The 16837-nt window shown below is 46.8% G+C and overlaps 1 protein-coding gene across 35 annotated transcripts in view; it reads left to right on the top strand.

Moving 5' to 3' along the window:
• The window catches only part of ZNF618 (zinc finger protein 618), a 180405-nt gene that overhangs the window by 89044 nt on the left and 74524 nt on the right, over positions 1 to 16837 (top strand). For all 35 annotated transcript variants that reach the window (XM_055350475.2, XM_055350464.2, XM_063696694.1 and 32 more), the window contains exon 2: positions 3361 to 3404. In XM_055350475.2, coding sequence (XP_055206450.2) covers positions 3361 to 3404 — 44 coding nt within the window. The remainder of the gene's footprint in view (positions 1 to 3360; positions 3405 to 16837) is intronic.

Here is a 16837-nt window from a genome sequence, read left to right on the forward strand (position 1 = left end):
CTACATCCTTAAGGAGCACCCAGTCCAGTGGTGGAAGATGGTGGAACAACAGCAGCTGCAGTGGGAGTTTCCATTACCTGAGTAATGACTACGTATACCAGGGCTGCGCTTAGTACTTTAGTGACATTACTGTCATTCTGGCTGCACCGTTGGAGAAGGCCTTCGGGCTGTGTGGTCTGGTGGCCACTCATGAGATGCCGACTTGCAGCTTGGGATTCGGGGAAGGCCTTGAGGCAGAAGGCCCATGGTCCACCCCAGGCTGGCTCTGCGACTCGTTCATCTTACACATATCATTCTGTTTTTCTGTGCCTCAGTTTCCTAGACCCAATAAATAGTGGCCTCTATAACTATAGGGTTGTCAGTGATTATTTTCATTATTATAGCCAAGCACTCACTAAGTACTTTTACATGCTATTACATGTTTTACCTTATTTAAGCTATCTCAAGTCCCACGCCAGTCCCGTGAAGTAGGTCCTGTGATGAGCATCTTGCCATTTTGCAGAGGAAGAAATCGAGGCCTCGGAAATACATGTGACTTGCTGAAGATCACAGAGCTAGAAAACGGCAAAACCAGGACTTGAACTCAGATGTTCTAACTCTAAACTCTGTTCTCTTAAGCTTTGGTTCAAATTGAGGTCAGTTTGCACAGGGTACAGATGAGTTTGCTGTTTAGGTTGAATCATATGAAACTGCTGGTGTTAGAACATTTTGGCCTCAGCACATGGCAACGTCAGAGGTTCAGCTTAATCCACTTGGAAGGAATGGCTGTGATGTATTTGTAAGGACAGACCACACCGGCCTGGCGTGTATGGAACTCCACCCTGGGAGTTGGTGTTCCCAACACAGTGGACTTTGGCTCTGTCGTCATGGTGTAGCTGGACTCGGCCAGGCCCACAAACTGTGATTGCCAGGTGCTGTGATGCTGACACATGTGTCTTGGACATCTCCCACTGAATCCATCGTCCATCCATATTCCAGTGAAGCAACTCTCATCTGCCACCATCTGAACATCCCACACCCTGCCCAGGTAGAACTCGCCTCTAGTTGCCCCAGTTCCCCAGCAGCACCACCTGAGTCTCTGCAAAAGTATTTGACAATTCTTTGAATATTTTTTAGCACTTTCTCTTTGTTTTATAAAAATGGGTGGAAAACAGAAATGCGTGCAGCTACCAGTAACACGAAGCTGAAGTATCATTCACTCAATAAAAGAGAAACAAAGGTGGAGATTATTAGGCATGCTGAAAACAGAGACTCTTATCCCACACTCTGTCACGTGTTTGCTGCACTTGAGCTGGTCAACTCTGTGTGAAATTGTGAAGGAAAAGGACAAAAATGACAACTTTAAAAATGTGCGTGACAAGCTAAAAATACACGCACAGAATTAAGTCTGAAAGGCGAGAGATCCATTTGGGAGTTAACCATTTTTTTAAGATCTCGGGGGCAGAATTTCCACCCGTACCACTTCTGCTGCTTATGATACAAACATTCAAACAACTTCAGCCTGTTTGCTTTGCATACAAGTTTTGAGGAATGCAAGATGTTGGAAAGAGGCTGTAATTGATCTGTTCTTTTGCTCCCAGTGAAATGATATGCAAACCATTTTCTGCTTTCTTGTTTCTTCTGTTGAAATAACACATGGGCAGCTCATTAATTTCTTCCTCCCCGACCTCACATTTCTCCCTCCCTATTCGTCCTTAACCTTTCCCTTTCCCTTGTGTGGGAAACAGGAGCTGTTTGATGTCACTCCATTTCCCAATTGGCTCTCCTGAATGTTGGTGGGAAGTAAAATGCTCCAGAACTGAGGATGCTGGACTTTGGAGTGACCCAGACCTGAGCTTATAGCTGTGGGACTTTTGATAAATACATTCTTTGACCTGTGTTCTTGCCTGTAAAGTGGGGATATTCTGGGGTGGAGGGGGGAGGACCTATGGTGAGGATTAAATGAGAGAAGGCATTAATGTCCACATCCTAGCGCCTAATGGGAAGTTCTCCCTGGGGAGCAAGTGTGGATGCCCGCTGGGACCAGACAGCGGCTGGGTGATTATAAGGCAAGAGTGGAGGATGGAGGCTGTGGAGAACCAAGTATGTCAGCTCTAGCTGCCTGTCACCATGTAGGACTGGGTATCATGGGGCTATCCAGTTTAATAAGAGAAGGTGGAGATCTGGCCTTTTTTCAGTGCAATTCTTTTATTTTTATATATTGCCAATTTGTTTGAATCGAAGTCTGCCATCTGATTTTGCCAGTTTGCAACTTCTCGTAAGCACTCATCAAAAGGTGTTTTATTTCAGGTCCTCAGTCCTTCATCCGCAATCCTGAAATTCAAAAAAACTCAAAAAGTTTTTATAACTGATGAGGCAGCAGAACTTGACCTGAAGGGAGAAAAGGCTAGTGACAGTCCTCATTGTTGTTTGTTGACGTTTATCCTATGTAGGGTTACCTATGCATATGTTTTATGATAGAAATATCAATGTGCTTGATTAGCGGGGGCTCTGCCAGGGTTGTTTCAAAATATAAGACATAGGGCGGTACATTACCTTTCTAAAATTGGAAAAATTCTGAATTTGGAAACACACATGCACCTGAATTTCAGACCTGTATTATCCTATGATTCTTGTTAGAAGTGTTTTGACAAAGCTCGGGAATGTATCTTCAGCTGGCGGTGGTGGAGGATCTAGGTATTGTTCCCAGGTCTGCAACCTCTGTCAGCCTCTGCATTGAGGTCCCCCTGAGCACTGGTCTAGGAGTCAGGACCCCTGGAGTTTGTTTTCATGAGACTTCAGGCAGCTCCCTCTGTGCCCAAGGCCCCAGTCTCTGCATCTGAACCAGAATTGTATGATTTCTGAAAATTTCATTTGATCAGCTTTATGTCCCCCTCCCCCCACACCCAAATAAAAGAGATTAAGAACTGGCACTCTCTTGCCTTCTGCTCATAGGGTTGGGAGAAAGAATATTTTCACATAATAGGATTTTTTCCCTCTGGTTGGTAGGAATAAATCTACAGCTACTGTTTTATTGGAAATCCCAGCTGAAAATAAAAATGGTGCAATTCAATCTCAGATTTAGCTGGTTACTTACTTTTCGCTGAGTCCCCGGGGCAGTGCAGTTGCTGAGTTTGTGTTGGCAGTGGGTGCTCAGTGGGATTTAAAGGGCCAAGCAAATGGGGTTGCAGGGAGGTGTTCTGACTCCCTCTTACCACTGGGCACAAGTTTGTCCAGCCTGGAGGAGCGGGACAGGGGCTTGTGGCCAGCTCACCCCACAGTCTGAAGGCTGGTATTCAGTGGGAGCTTGACGGGGTGGCAGCAGGTTGAATCTGCATCTTCTGCCTTGGCTGATGTAGGTGTTTTGGGTTTCTTTTGCAGGCTGACGGAGCCAGTGCAGCCGGAAGGAAAAGCACTGCGAGCAGGTACACTCCCTGTCCCGCCCCCAGCTTGTCCACCCATCGACTCAGGTCTTCATGACTAACAGTTACCACTCTCTGGTCCTCATCTTCCCCCTGGAAGGATGGGTGGTCCAGGCCAGGCCACCTTGGCAAGAAGTATCCAGACTTCCCCAAAGAATGTGAGGTCATAGAAAGCATTTTCCATGTGGGTACCTGTGACCAGAATCCAAGGATGGTTCATTCCTGAACTGGCCATTGGCCACTCAAGTTGAGAACTTAGGAGTGAAGCATAAGACTAGGCAGAAAGACCTGGGCTGGAATTCCATCTGGGCTGCTGCATGGCTAACTCCTGGGGCAGCCAGTCCCATCCTTGTCCAGAATCCATTGGCCTATGTGCTAGTGTCATGTGCTCCTCTCTCTTCACCAGTCATGCCAAAGCAGGGGATGGGATACTCTGATTAGCCAGGGTGGAGAGGGGGTGGCCTTTCCTCACCCTCAAGGATGGCAGGAGAGGGGAGAGGGGTGGTCCCCAATGGAGAACTGGACTGTTTTTGCCAAAGAAGGGAGAGATATCAGACAGGCCCAAGCTGTGGACATCATGACAGGTGTCACAGGTAGGTACTTGGTAATGTTAACACCCATGCTGCCGCTGCTGTTGCTGCTGTTATGTTGGGTAGAGCAAGGCTGGAACGGCCACATGACCTATATTTGGGGCTTTGGAGGCAGAAAGAAGGTAAGGGACAGACAAGAGAGATGGCTCCCCTGAACACATACATAAAATCTAGAATCGATCCTAGGGTTACCTGTTAGAGCTGAGGGTCAGATTGTGAATGCGAAGCAGAAGAATTTGCCTGTTAGCCTGTGGAACACTAGTTCTTTAAAATGTTAATGGATTTTTTTTGTGTGAGGAAAAAAAGGTTCTTTCTGTGGCCCAGTAAGTTCAGAGGACAGTGGGTTAAACAAAATTAAAAAGGTTTATTTGCTGTGAGACTTTCCAGATCTTTTCATATGCTGATGTGTGTGCTTGAGAAGAGAGAGCCAGAGAGAGAGAGAGAGAATCATGTTTCTCAAACTTCTTAACCATGGGACCCCTTTTTTTTTGACGTTCATTGCATTGAGCAAGTGTTGCTTGGAACGTACTTTGAGAAACCATGGAAAGATATTGACATTCTCTGAGCAGGAGAGTAATGTGTTCGGCTTGGTGTTTCAGGAATACCACCCTGGCAGCCATTTGTTGGGTGGATTGGAGGCTAGTAGAATAGAGGCCATTATACCAGGCCGGAGGTCTCTGTAACCCAGAGACCTGTATTGTGTGGCAAATATTTTACGCTTTGCAGGCTGTATGATCTTCGTGGCAGTTTCTCAACTCTGCCAGTATAATGCTGAAGTAGCCATGGCGATACGTAAATTTGCCCATAAATGGCCATAGTTTGTCAACCCCTAGTCTAAACTGACCCCTACCTGAGAGCTTCTGCAACTGCTGTTCCCTGTGTCTGGAATGTTCTTTCTCTGATCATCCCATGATGAATGCCCTTTCATCTTTCAGATCTGGAGTCAGTTCTACCCTCAGGGAAGCTTTCCCTGACCCTCTGTATCAAGGTACCTGCACCTCAGTATGTGGTGTGTGGCCTTCATAGCCTGTTTATGCTCTTTAATTATTTCATTTTCATTATTCGTTATTTCATTCCCTTCCCTGTGTTCCTTTTTTTCTGTCTCTCTGAGAATGCCAGCTCCATTGGCAGAGAACATGTCTGTCTTGTTCACTGCTGTGGGCCTGGCCCCTAGCAGGCTCTCAGTACGTGTTTATGGGATGGGCACACTAGATGAGATGGAAGAAGATGTGCAAGTGACGTGGAGACAGGGAGTGTGGGAGAGGAGCAGGTAGAGCTCAGAGACGGTGCACTTAGGCCTGTGGTCATTGGGGGTGACCCAAGTAGCCAGCAGCTGCCCAGCGTTTTGTGTTTCTCTGCTGAGTCCCTAGGAGTGGAATTTGTGTAAGAACAATGTGTGAGGTTGTGGCCTGCAGGGCAGTAGCAGTTGTGAGACCGGTGCCTGAAAGTGTTTCTTGGATCAGGAAATCAGGACTGAAAGGGGCATTGAGTTTGTCTAGACCCTGTCATTGTGCAATGGGGAGATCGAGGCCTTTGGCAGGAAGGGCCCTGCTTAGGGGCGGATAATGAGTCAGTGGCTGTGTTGGGCCTTGAACCTGCCAAAGCTGGTGCTTTCTCCACTCCTCAGTGCTATGCCCAAGTGAGGGTCTAGCCAGCCTCTCCCACTTTCCTCCCACTTTCACTAAGCACCTGCTCTGGTAGGCCCAGTGCTGTATGCTGTGAACTCAGACTGGTTAGGTGCTAATTTATTCACCCAGCCAGACATTCGAGTGTCTCCTGCATGGCAGGCACTGTTTGAAGTACTTCATGAATGAAGAGACAAAGCACCACCCACCCCTCGTCAGTCCTGTGGGAATGTGGTCTGCCCTCACTCTCTAATGCATGAATCTCTCCTACACGAGCATCTCTGCCTGGTAATTGTAGCCAGAGAAGAACAGGCAGGTTTTCCCACGGTGGCTGCCTGAATCTCTGAATTGAGTATTATCCCCCTAAGGCTGTAGTTGGTGGAAGAATGCTGAGATTGATTGGAGATGCCTGCCCAGTCAGAGGAGGGGTAGGGTGGCACGTGAGACATTGATTTGTTCTCCCTGCTAGCCTAGGCTCTCCATCACACATACTCAGTGACTGAGCCCCTGTGTTACTACCATGGCGCCGGAATATGCATCAGGAAGGGCCACCCAAACCTGGGGTTGTGTGTGGCTTAAAGTTTAAAAACAGACTTTCTAATAGTAATGACTACCATTTGGTCAACATTTCTTTGTCAGGCTCTGAGCTAAGTGATTTATGTGTATTAATTTATTAATTTTTCTTTTCTTGGAGACAGGGTCTCATTCTGTTGCTCAGGCTGGAGTGCAGTGGTGCAATCTCTGCTCACTGCATCCTCTACCTCTTGGGCTCAAGCAATCCTTCCATCAGCCTCCCAAGTAGCTGGGACTACAGGCATGCAGCGCTACCCCTGGCTAATTTTTGCATTTTTTTGTAGAGCTGGGGTTTCACTGTGTTGCCCAGGCTGGTCTCAAACTCCTGAGTTCTAGTGATGCACCCATCTTGGCCTCCCAAAGTGCTGGGATTACAGATAGGAGCCACCATGCCCAGCCTTTATTTATTAATTTAATGTAATCTTTTTAACAACCTCATGAGAGAGATACTCTTATTATTCCCACTTTACAGATGAGGAAGCTGAGGCACAGAGAGGTTTACTGGCCCAAGGCTGCCTAGGTGGAGGTAGGCAGTAGAGCCAGGAGGTCTACCTGAGTCTGACTTCTGGGATGCACTTCCTCATCACGCCCTCCTGCTTCTTGGTGGGAAGGGATCAGTTAACACGTGTTAACAGGAGCCTGTTTGGGCCCAGGGACTGTGCTGTAGGCTGGGGGCCTATCAAGAAGGTGGGACTCTGGAGGAGCTCACAGGCAAGTTTATAGATTCTGTGAGGAAAACTAATCCTTTGAAAGACCAACACACTATTACTTATATAGTGACTTGATGTTCAGTCTGAGAAGTGAATTATATGTTAAACGTCAAGAGAATGTTGTCGGGCCCGGTGCAGTGGCTCACCCCTGTAACCCCAGCACTTTGGGAGGCCGAGGCGGGCGGATCACTTGAGGTCAGGAGTTTGAGACCAGCCTGGCCAACATGGCGAAACCCTGTCTCAACTTAAAAAATACAAAAATTAGCCGGGTATGGTGGCACACACCTGTAATCCCAGCTACTCAGGAGGCTGAGGCAGGAGAATCACTTGAACCCAGGAGGTGGAGGTTGCAGGGTTGCAGTGAGCCAAGATCACGCCACTGCACTCCAGCCTGGACAACAGAGTAAGACTCTGTCTCAAAAAAAAAGAGAGAACATTGTCACTGTGGTGGCCTTAGCTGACACCACTGGTGATTTGACCACGGCCAGGTGGGATTTAGATGGGTAGACACTTTGTAGAGCATTAGAACTCATTTAATCCCTGCTTCAGATGGAGAAATGAAGGTCCTGAGGTTCCCCAAAGTCAGAATTAGGTTAGACGGCTCTGAGCAGAATGACCTTGAAGGACCCCCAGCCCTCCAACGTGGGCTTCTACCCCCAGCTATGCTATGGCACACTCTGCTACTACGCCAGGGTCCGCTTTCATCCCAGCGCCTTCCTCTTGGCCTGGAACACATAATGTTATTTCTCCAGAGGGCCTCTGGCTAAACCCCAAAATCAACAGCATGGGCTGCTACGGAATTAGTGTTAAATTGAGGGGGACAAGGAGAGGTGGTGTTTCTGATCTTAAGAAACAACCGAATGTGGTTTGGTTTACTTCCCTGTAACCCAAACTGGGTTGATTTTACAAGACCAGTGATCCCAGCACTTGAGGTTAATGTCGATCTGGTGTGCAGGTTACAAATCATGTAGCACGACTCCAGCCAAACCCCACTTATACTAAGGGTCAGGGAGGCTGTGGGGCCTTAACTTCGGAAAATTCTGAAGGAAATGCAGTTTTTGTAATCAAGTAAATGCAGTTACAGACTTGGCGTAATAAAGAATTGTATGTAAATATATCTATTTTTCTTTTGTCAGCTGAGGATTTTCAGAGCTGGAAGGACTGTAGAAAATCTAGTCCAGCCCTTTCATTTTAGAGATAAGGAAATCTGGGGTAGAAGAGGTTAAAGGGCTCATTATTTTGTTATAGGTTGCCCAACAAGTGAACAGGATCTTGTAGACAAGGAGATTGGGGAGGAGAATAAGAAAAGATCAAATCTCATCCATGCATTCCACAAATATTTACTGAGTGCCTACTAAGTGCTTGGCACTGACCTGGGTGCTGGAGGCACAGCAGTGAATGAAACAGACAGAAATCCCTGCCCTTGTAGAGCTGATGTTGTAGTGGGAGTAGAGCAGCTGTAACAAATACATAAAATATATGCTTGTTAGATAGTAACAAGTGTTGTTGGGGGGGGAAGCAGAAGAGATTGGGAGAGCCGGAGACAGTGTTGCCTCTCTAATTTGAGCATTCAGGGAAGGTGAGTCATGAAGGAGGATCTGAAAGAGTTGTGGGGGCCGAAGCAGGCAGTCATTTGGGAGAAGTGCATTCCAGGCAGAGAGAACAACAGGTGCAAAGGCCCTGGAGCTGGAGTAGCAGCAAGGAGGCCGGTGTGGCCACGGAAGCCCTTGGAGACCGTTGTCAGGACTTTGGCCATTCCTCTGCGTGAGATCAGGAGCCACTGGGGAGTTTGAACAGAGAAGTGGCATAATATGATTTGGTTTTAAAAGGATCATTCTGGCTGCCAGGAGGATAAGATGTGATGATAGGTGTTGCCAAGGGTTCAGGACAGACAGGACCTTACACAGTAGGCTTAGAGCTGAGTTTCTTAAGGGCTATTTTTTTTTTTTCAGGCCTGAGGACTTTAGTTCAGCAAAGGATTATGTGTAGCCTGCATCCAAAAATGCACAGCCTCCTGTGTGTTTCTTGGATGGCCCCAGAGTGGAGCAGCTGTACTCCTGTGGTCCCCATTCTCCATGCCCCCCTGCACCCCCTGCCTGGTCTGTCAAGCATCTTCCTCACCATCTCTCCAGCCCTGCTAAGGGCCAAGCAGCCTAGTGCAGAATGGAAGAGCCCAGACTGCCTGGATTCAGATTCTGGCACTGCCCATTGCCTGATGGTGTGACCTTGGGCTCCTTACCTAGCCTTCCTGCATTTTGGCTTCCTCATCTGTAAACTGGGGATTATATTAGTACCTCCTTCATAGTGTTGTCAATGACGATTAGGTGTAATAATATATATACCCTTAGCACAATGCCTAGTTCAAAGCAGGTGCTCAATAAACATCTATTTTTATTACTACCATGGTGGATTCTGGTTCCTAGGAGGAGATAACATGGGGTGGCAATTGATTCCTTGTAGAGCCTGGACATTGGAGAGAGGGCTAGAGGGGAGGGATGATGGTGATGGAGCTCTTATTTGTTGAAGGCCTACCATGATCCAAATATGTGTCTTGTGTCTTATTTGATCTTCCCAGCAGCCCTTTCAGATAGTGATTGGCATCCCTCATGTTCAGAGGGAATTGAGGAATAGACTTATCTGGAGTCACCCAGATGGTAAAATGGCTTTCAATGTAGCTAAGTCTTGTTCTTTAATTAAGCCAAGATTTTTCACGGGTGGACCATTTTATCTGATAACCACATGTGTGTGGCTGCATAATTATTTATATCTTCTTCTTGTTTACCATTTTGGTTTTCAGCAGCAAAATAAAAGTAGCCCTAAACAACGCAATTTCCTTTGCACAAAATTTCACAGCAATACAGATTGAGTATTCCTCATCCAGAAATCCAAAATGCTCCAAAATCCAAAAGTTTTTGAGCACCAACATGATGCTCAAAGGAAATGCTTATTGGAGCATTTCAGATTTCTGGGTTTTGGATTAGGGATGTTGAACTGGCAAATGTAGTGGAAATATTCCAAAAACTGAAAAAAATAAATAAAAAATCCAGATACTTCTGGCCTTGAGTGTTTCAGATGAGGAGTATTCAACCTGTAGCCAGCCCAGTGCTAGTCAATGAACAGTATGGTATTAGCAGAGTGAATTATTTGAGAACGGGGTATGTTTTGGGAGGTATCTTCATCTTGACTCTAGATTTATGTTCCTGTTACTGGAGTTCAGATTTCATTTCTAGAAATGTATTTCCAGAAATATTCTCACCCTACCAAAATTCGGGCAAAGTTTGTCCACAAAAAAATCCTAAATTGCAGGTTGAATGGGGGCCCATGTACTTACTCCAAAGGGGCCGGTTGCTTTTTGGTGGGCAGAGTTCACTCTGCTTACTTAGTTACCATTTACCATTCAACCTAGGCTCTGTAGATAAGACAGATTCTTGAAAATTCATATACAGTCTTAGGTTTGCCCTCTGGAGACAGCCACAGAAATGCAAACCACAATTCACGTCCATCAAGATCCGTGAGTTGTTTGTGCCAAAGGGCACTTGAACTTGGGGTGGTCCAGCAAAGGGAATTGGTGGGGGTCTCTAGGGAACTCAGTCCTCCCAATCAGCACATGCCCCCCACATATGCTCCTTGAGCAAAGTAAGAAAGTTCTTCTTGTGAACCTGTGGCTGTTAGTTCAGAGTGTTCAGAATCTTGCCTTGTCCTGAAGCACAATATTGAGTGCGAAGTAGGAGGACCTGACCTAGTTGCTTCTTGAGGCCTTTAATAACAGAGGCCCTTGATCTGAGAAGGCAACCCAGGAAATTTCCACAACCTCACCATCTGTCTGGCTCTGCTGACAAAAGAGAACATGCTCACCCTTGGCTGGAGCACCTTCCAGACTCCATGTGGAGTGTGACAGTTAACAGTGTCGGGACACCTCAAACCCACCTTCTTGATCACTCCTGCCTGGCTGTCCTGCAGTGGACTTGGCTGCAGTGTGGGTCTCCCATCTCTCCTCCTCACTGCTGCATGGAGGGTGACCTTGTCCCCCACTCCTTTTGTTTTCATACGGGCTAAAAATTCCTCCTCTACTTCCATTTATGAGTACTCCACTGACGGCCTGTGAGCTCATCTTTTTCATGGTTAACCTAACTTTTCACATTTTGTCTGGTGTATTTAGTAGGGGTGGGAGAAAAGAACTAACTAATATGCATTGAGTTCCTATTAGATATGTGGCACTTTACATCCGTCCATCCTTTAATCTTCCAGAGTATCCTTAGTGTGGACAGGGTATGGCTCCTAGCAACGATCCCTGCATCTGCTTTGTCATCCCCAAGCACCTTGTAAGGACTGGATCATGTAGTTAAAAGAGTCCTTTGTGTGTGTCCAAGGGCAGCGTGCCTCCAGGCAGTGAGCAAACCAGGGCTGAGTTCTCACTCTGGGGTGTTGGGGCAAGAGCTGGTTGGTTGTCACGCCCCTAGTGCTAGAGACAGCAGGGTGGAGGGGAGGAGGGCAGTTGTAATGCCAGGATGGGGACAGCACCATGGAGAGATAGCAAAGCTATGTCAGCAGCTGGGCAGCACTGGGCATCAGCTGGCGATGTGGGCAGGAAGGTGGAGGGGTCACAGTTCTGCTGGGGCGCTTCCTTATCCTTTCATTCCTAGGAGAAGATGGCCAGAGGAGTTGGGCCTCAGAGAATTAGAGAAAGGAGTAGTTGCTAAGTCATAGCCTTGGCATGAAGTAATGGTGAACAGAGGGAGTGTGTTTATCCTTTGTTTAGATGTCCAGTGTGAGGGCTTAGGGATGGCCTCGCTCTTTAGTGGTTGAGCTCCCTGACTTCTGGGGTCTGCATAGGACCTCATGTGTGCAGGATGGTCTTTGCAGGGTGGTGGGTCTCCGCAGGACAGTGAGCATGGGCCCCTCATTGGCCTCTACTCCCTACCTGTCTGTTGGGGATATTCTATCTGGGAGACAGGTGGCCCCTCAGAGAACAGTGTACATTGCTAATTGGTCAGAATTGCACCATTGCCAGACCCACTGGAAAACGAAGGTAGCGTGTCTGTTTAAAATGCCATTAACACTGCTTCTCCTTAACATCCTGGGCAACCTTCCACATGCCACAGCACCCTCGAAAGAAGTTCCCAGCTTTAACTGTTGAACCCCACCCTGCTAAATTTTGGAGTTTGTGACTTGACAAGATTGCCCAAGACTCTTGCTTTCCCCCAGTCTAGGTTTAACTTAACCAGGAAATTTACTGTTAATATTTAAATCATATACCATCTTTGTGAACTCCAATATTACCCAACGTTGTGGCTGACTGACACCGTACAATGAGGAAAATTAAGTGCCTAAGAATTATCTCCAACTAATGATATATTTATGCATTGTAGGTTACTTTGAATTTCTAGACTGTTAAGAGTTGTTTAATAGGTTAATAGTTTTAATCTATTAATCTAATCTTTTCTACTTGACTATTTATTAAAATATATCAGTGATACATGACAGAAATGGAAGTACAGATCGTTTTGAGGGTTATTAAGGAACAGGTGATGATGTGAGGATTTGAAACTTAGGCGGAATAGTAAGTAACCAGGCATGGGCCTCTCTCCTGGCATTTGCGGACACTGTGGTTCTGCTCCATGTTCTCTCTCTCAGCTCTCCCAGGCTAGTGATGAAGCTAGGACCTTTTTCCCACGATGGCTTCTCTCCTTGTCACTAAAAGCTGGAGACTCTTTATGTCTGAAGGACATGTTTGAGCACAGCAGCATTTGAAAACACATCAGGGAGAGAGAGAGGCAGGTGGCAAGCGCAGAGCTCAGGAGCCTTTCTCTATGGAAGAGGTGGGACCCTTCATTCCTTTCCTTTATTTCATGTCGGTGTGACTTTTAGCATCTAAAATGTGCCCAGTTCTGTCTGTATGCTCAGGAAACAGCAAAAAACAAGGGAGTATATTCCCTGTGTCTTGGGACTTCTGGCATTTAGTCATGTATGTGTTCATTCATTCAACAGGTGTTTTTATTATTTTCTCTTGAGAAGAGAAAACAAAAATTATCCAAATGGTTAAAAGCCTAGACTTTGGAGTCAGACAGACCTGGTGGAATTTTGATTCTGTCACTAGGAAGCAGGGAGACTGTGAAAAGTCACTCTGTTTCTCCAGTCCTTGGTTTTCTTATCTAGAAACCAAAAAATCCCGTATCAGGCATTGCACAGAAGGATGAGATGGTGTAGGTGTGGGCCCGGAGCACCGCCCCAGCATGTCATAAGCACTCAGTACACCACAGCTGCCCTTGGCATCACTCTCTGTGTTATTTGTGCCATTTGCATCATGACTGTCCTCACCAGCATCACCTCCACCCTGCATGCTGCTGTGTTTTGTCTGGTCATTTTCTGTTTGTGTCGTTGAGCAGACCTTAGCTGACACCTGCCAGAGGACCAAGCACAAGGATACAAAAAGCAGTGGGTAGAGCCCTGGTCTCTGGAAATCTTCCAGAACCATATGGAATTAATTAGAGGGCAGATTTGGAGTTCTAACAGGGCAGGAGCCTGTTAGAAGCAGAGAGGAGCGTTTCCAGAACCGCTGGTGGGAGAATGAAGGCTCCTGAACTGTTAGTGGGAGCAGCCACCCTGTCGCCTTAGGGCCCGAATGTATGCTGATTGGTGGTCATGATGGCGACCCTGCACCCTCAAGAGAGAATCTCAGGGTATTACCAGGCTGCTGTATCTTGGCATTTCAGAAAGTGGGAAGAGTGTGTTACGTTTTAGAAAATTTTCATCAGTTCATCAGAAAGGATAAAGATATAACTTTGACACTCAAGAAATAAGCTTCACTTACTCAGAAAACTGGCTTCTGTGAAACATCCCTAACCTATGTTATAATAAAGGCCAGATGAGTGAGTCATTCTTCAGTTCTCAATATTCAGTGAAGCAGGAAAACCATTGACAGTTACAGTGATGTTGATGGATTGATCACAGAAAAGTCTTGCCTGGATCAGAGGCTACAGGTGCCTCCAGCGCCATGCTGACATTGACCTTTCCTGGGCTTGGTCCTTGGTTCACTTGGTAAACAGCCTCTTGCTGACCATCACCCATGTGCCAGCCACTGCGCTGAGTATCATGAACCAAGGAGACAAAATCTTGTCCTCTAGCTCACGTTCTAGTTGAGGAAACAGACAGTAAAGCGGACAGAGAGGTAACAGAGTACACCAAGTGGGTAAATACTGGGGAACCACAAATGAGTTTCAGCCAAGGAGTGACATGACCTTGGCTGCTCTGTCCAATGTGGATTCCAGGGCAGTGTATAGGGGAAAGGGAGATTGGCTGTGAGATGTTTACAAGACAGGAGAAAGGGGGGGTGGCTTGAACTGAAGTGGTGGTTGTGGTATGGTAAGGAATGGTTGGATTCTGGACGTACTTTGAAGGTGGATCTGGCTGGATTTGCTGGTATATTCATAGTCGGGAGTGACAGAACAGGAAGAGTCAAGGATAGTTCTAGAGTCTGGGCAGCAGGAGCTGGAAGGTTGGAATTACTATTAGCTGAAGTGGAGATGATGGTGGTTATTTGATTGTGTTGTCTTAGATGGCAGGTTTTAGCCGGAAGAGTGCTGGGCTAGGAGGCAGAATTGTTTTCCTATCTTGGGAGAAGAGATGTAGCAGCAGGGTTTTGGACCTGTTAAATAGGAGGTGCCTGTTAGGTATCCAGATGGAGGTTTCAAGCAGTTGGGGGTTTATGCAGGTCTGGAGTTCGGTGGGGGGCCAGTCCAAGCTGGAGATACAATTTGGGATTCAACACCATGTAGTTAATATTTAAAACTAAGAGTCTAGCTGTATGGTCCCAGCTACTTGGAAGGCTGAGGTGGGAAGACCGCTTGAGCCCAGGAGTTCAAGACCAGCCTGGGCAACATAGAAAGACTGTCTCTTTAAAAAATGAAAATTAAAAAAGATAAATAAGAAATGAAAGTACAAGTCTCCATGAGATCACTTAGGAAATGAGTGTGGATAAAAATACAATAGGTTCTAGAACTGATCCTTGGGGCATATCAAGTTGTAAGAGCTGGAGTGATGAAGAGGCTTCAGCACAAGAGAGAAGAATGTCCAGAAGGCCGGAGATCCATCAGGGGAGCACAGAGCAAAGTGAGCAACCAGCTGGATGGAGGAGAGGCAGGCCATGTTAGAGGCTGCTGCTAGAGGCAGAGTCCGACGGGGACTGAGAAGGGACCACTGGATTGAGTAGAGTGGCAGCCACTGGAGACCTTGAAAAGAGAAGCTGTGGTGGAGTAGTGGAGGCAACAGCCCGTTGGACTTAACGGGTATTACCAAGGAGCCGGCCTGCCAATATCAGCAAATAGATAAGAATCACTTGCACTCATATAGTCAGTGGGTGGGAAGTGGGTAGAGTTGGAGGACTTGGTCAGTGGGCAGAGTCCTGTCTGGATGTGTGTTAATGCATTTAACATCCCATGCATGCATGCATTCATGGAGAGTGTATTTAAGCTCAGCTGGAGAGCAGTTCACCTTCATTCCTAAGGAGTGGAGTTTTATTCTAGGGGGAGTTAACCAAGTCATTATTTACACACTGTGATTAGAAGCTTTTTTCTCCACCCTTAACATTGTTAAAGATGGGTGAGGTGTGAGAGTAAATGGCACCCTTTGGAGGAAGAGCAGGGGTCCTCAGGCTGAGTCTTGGGACGTGGATGTACGCCTTGCACCCCCTCTGTGTAAAGAGACACACACGTCTTGCTGGGTAAAGGTCTGGCCTGTGTAAGGGCCTTAGATGTCTCTGATCCCTGCTCACTCATTGTGCACATTGGAAAACTGAGTCTTGGGGTAGGCAGCCAGCCCAGGGAATCAACAGCAGAAATAGGACTGAAGGCCAGGGTGCTGAGCATTGCTCACGTCTACTATGACTTGGTAGAACTCTTAAGCGTCAGCATTATTGGCAGAATGATGTGGAAATTGTGCCCAGAAACAAAGCCGCCATACTCCCAGGCACCTAGCATCAGGGTGGACTCTCCTCTGACATGCCTGAAATGGCATCTCTTTGGGCTTCAGATCCACCAGTAAGTTACTTGGTTGCATTGTCTTAGGCTGCAAGCTTTAGTGGCAACAGTACCAGAACAGGAGCCAAAAAGTTTTCAGACTAAGCTCATCACTAAAAATTGTGTGACCTTGGCCATGCCTTTCCTTCACCTGTGTGCACTGAGTTCTTTCTGTGGGCCAGGCATTGTGCTAGGGCTGGGGATATAGACATGAATAAAACAGACCCGGGCCCCGTTCTGTGCCTTGGTTTCCCCATCTGGCCCCAGGGCTCTTGTCAATGCCAAGCATGATGAGGTGGGCATGAGCTCTTTGAAGAGCTGTCAGGTGAGACCCAGAGAGAGAGAGAGAGAGACATTTGTTTGTTTCTGAAACCTCCCCGGGCAGAGTCTGCAGGCACATTGGCCTGGCCAGACACAGTAGCAGGATTGAGCAGGAACAAAGCAGAAGAAAACCAAAGGTAGTGGAAGATAGTAATTTACAAACTTCACTGCTTTGGAGCTGTTTCTTCAAATTTCATGTTACACCATGTATTGATTGCCTATGGCTGCTTTTTCTCCTGTTGCTTCACTACAATAGAAGTTTATACACTCCTTGGGGTCAGAAGTCTGAAATGAAGGTGTTGGAAGAGTCAGATTCCCTCTGAAAGCCCCAGGGGAAATCTGATCTTTGTCACTGCCTGCTTCTGGTGGCCATCAGCATTCCTCGACTTGTGGCCACATCATTCCAGCTCTACCTCTCGGGGCTCATTGCCTTCTCTCCTCTGTAACTTCTCTTCTGTCTGTCTTAAATCTCCCTTTGTCTTATGAGGACACTTACTGCATTTGGGGGCTACTCAGATAATCCAAGGATGAGCCTAATCTCAAGATCCTTCACTTAATTACATCTGCAGAGACCCTTTTTCCAAATAAGGTCATATGCACAGA

The sequence above is a fragment of the Gorilla gorilla genome, chromosome 13 (assembly GCF_029281585.2).
Source record: "Gorilla gorilla gorilla isolate KB3781 chromosome 13, NHGRI_mGorGor1-v2.1_pri, whole genome shotgun sequence".
Lineage (NCBI taxonomy): Eukaryota > Metazoa > Chordata > Mammalia > Primates > Hominidae > Gorilla > Gorilla gorilla.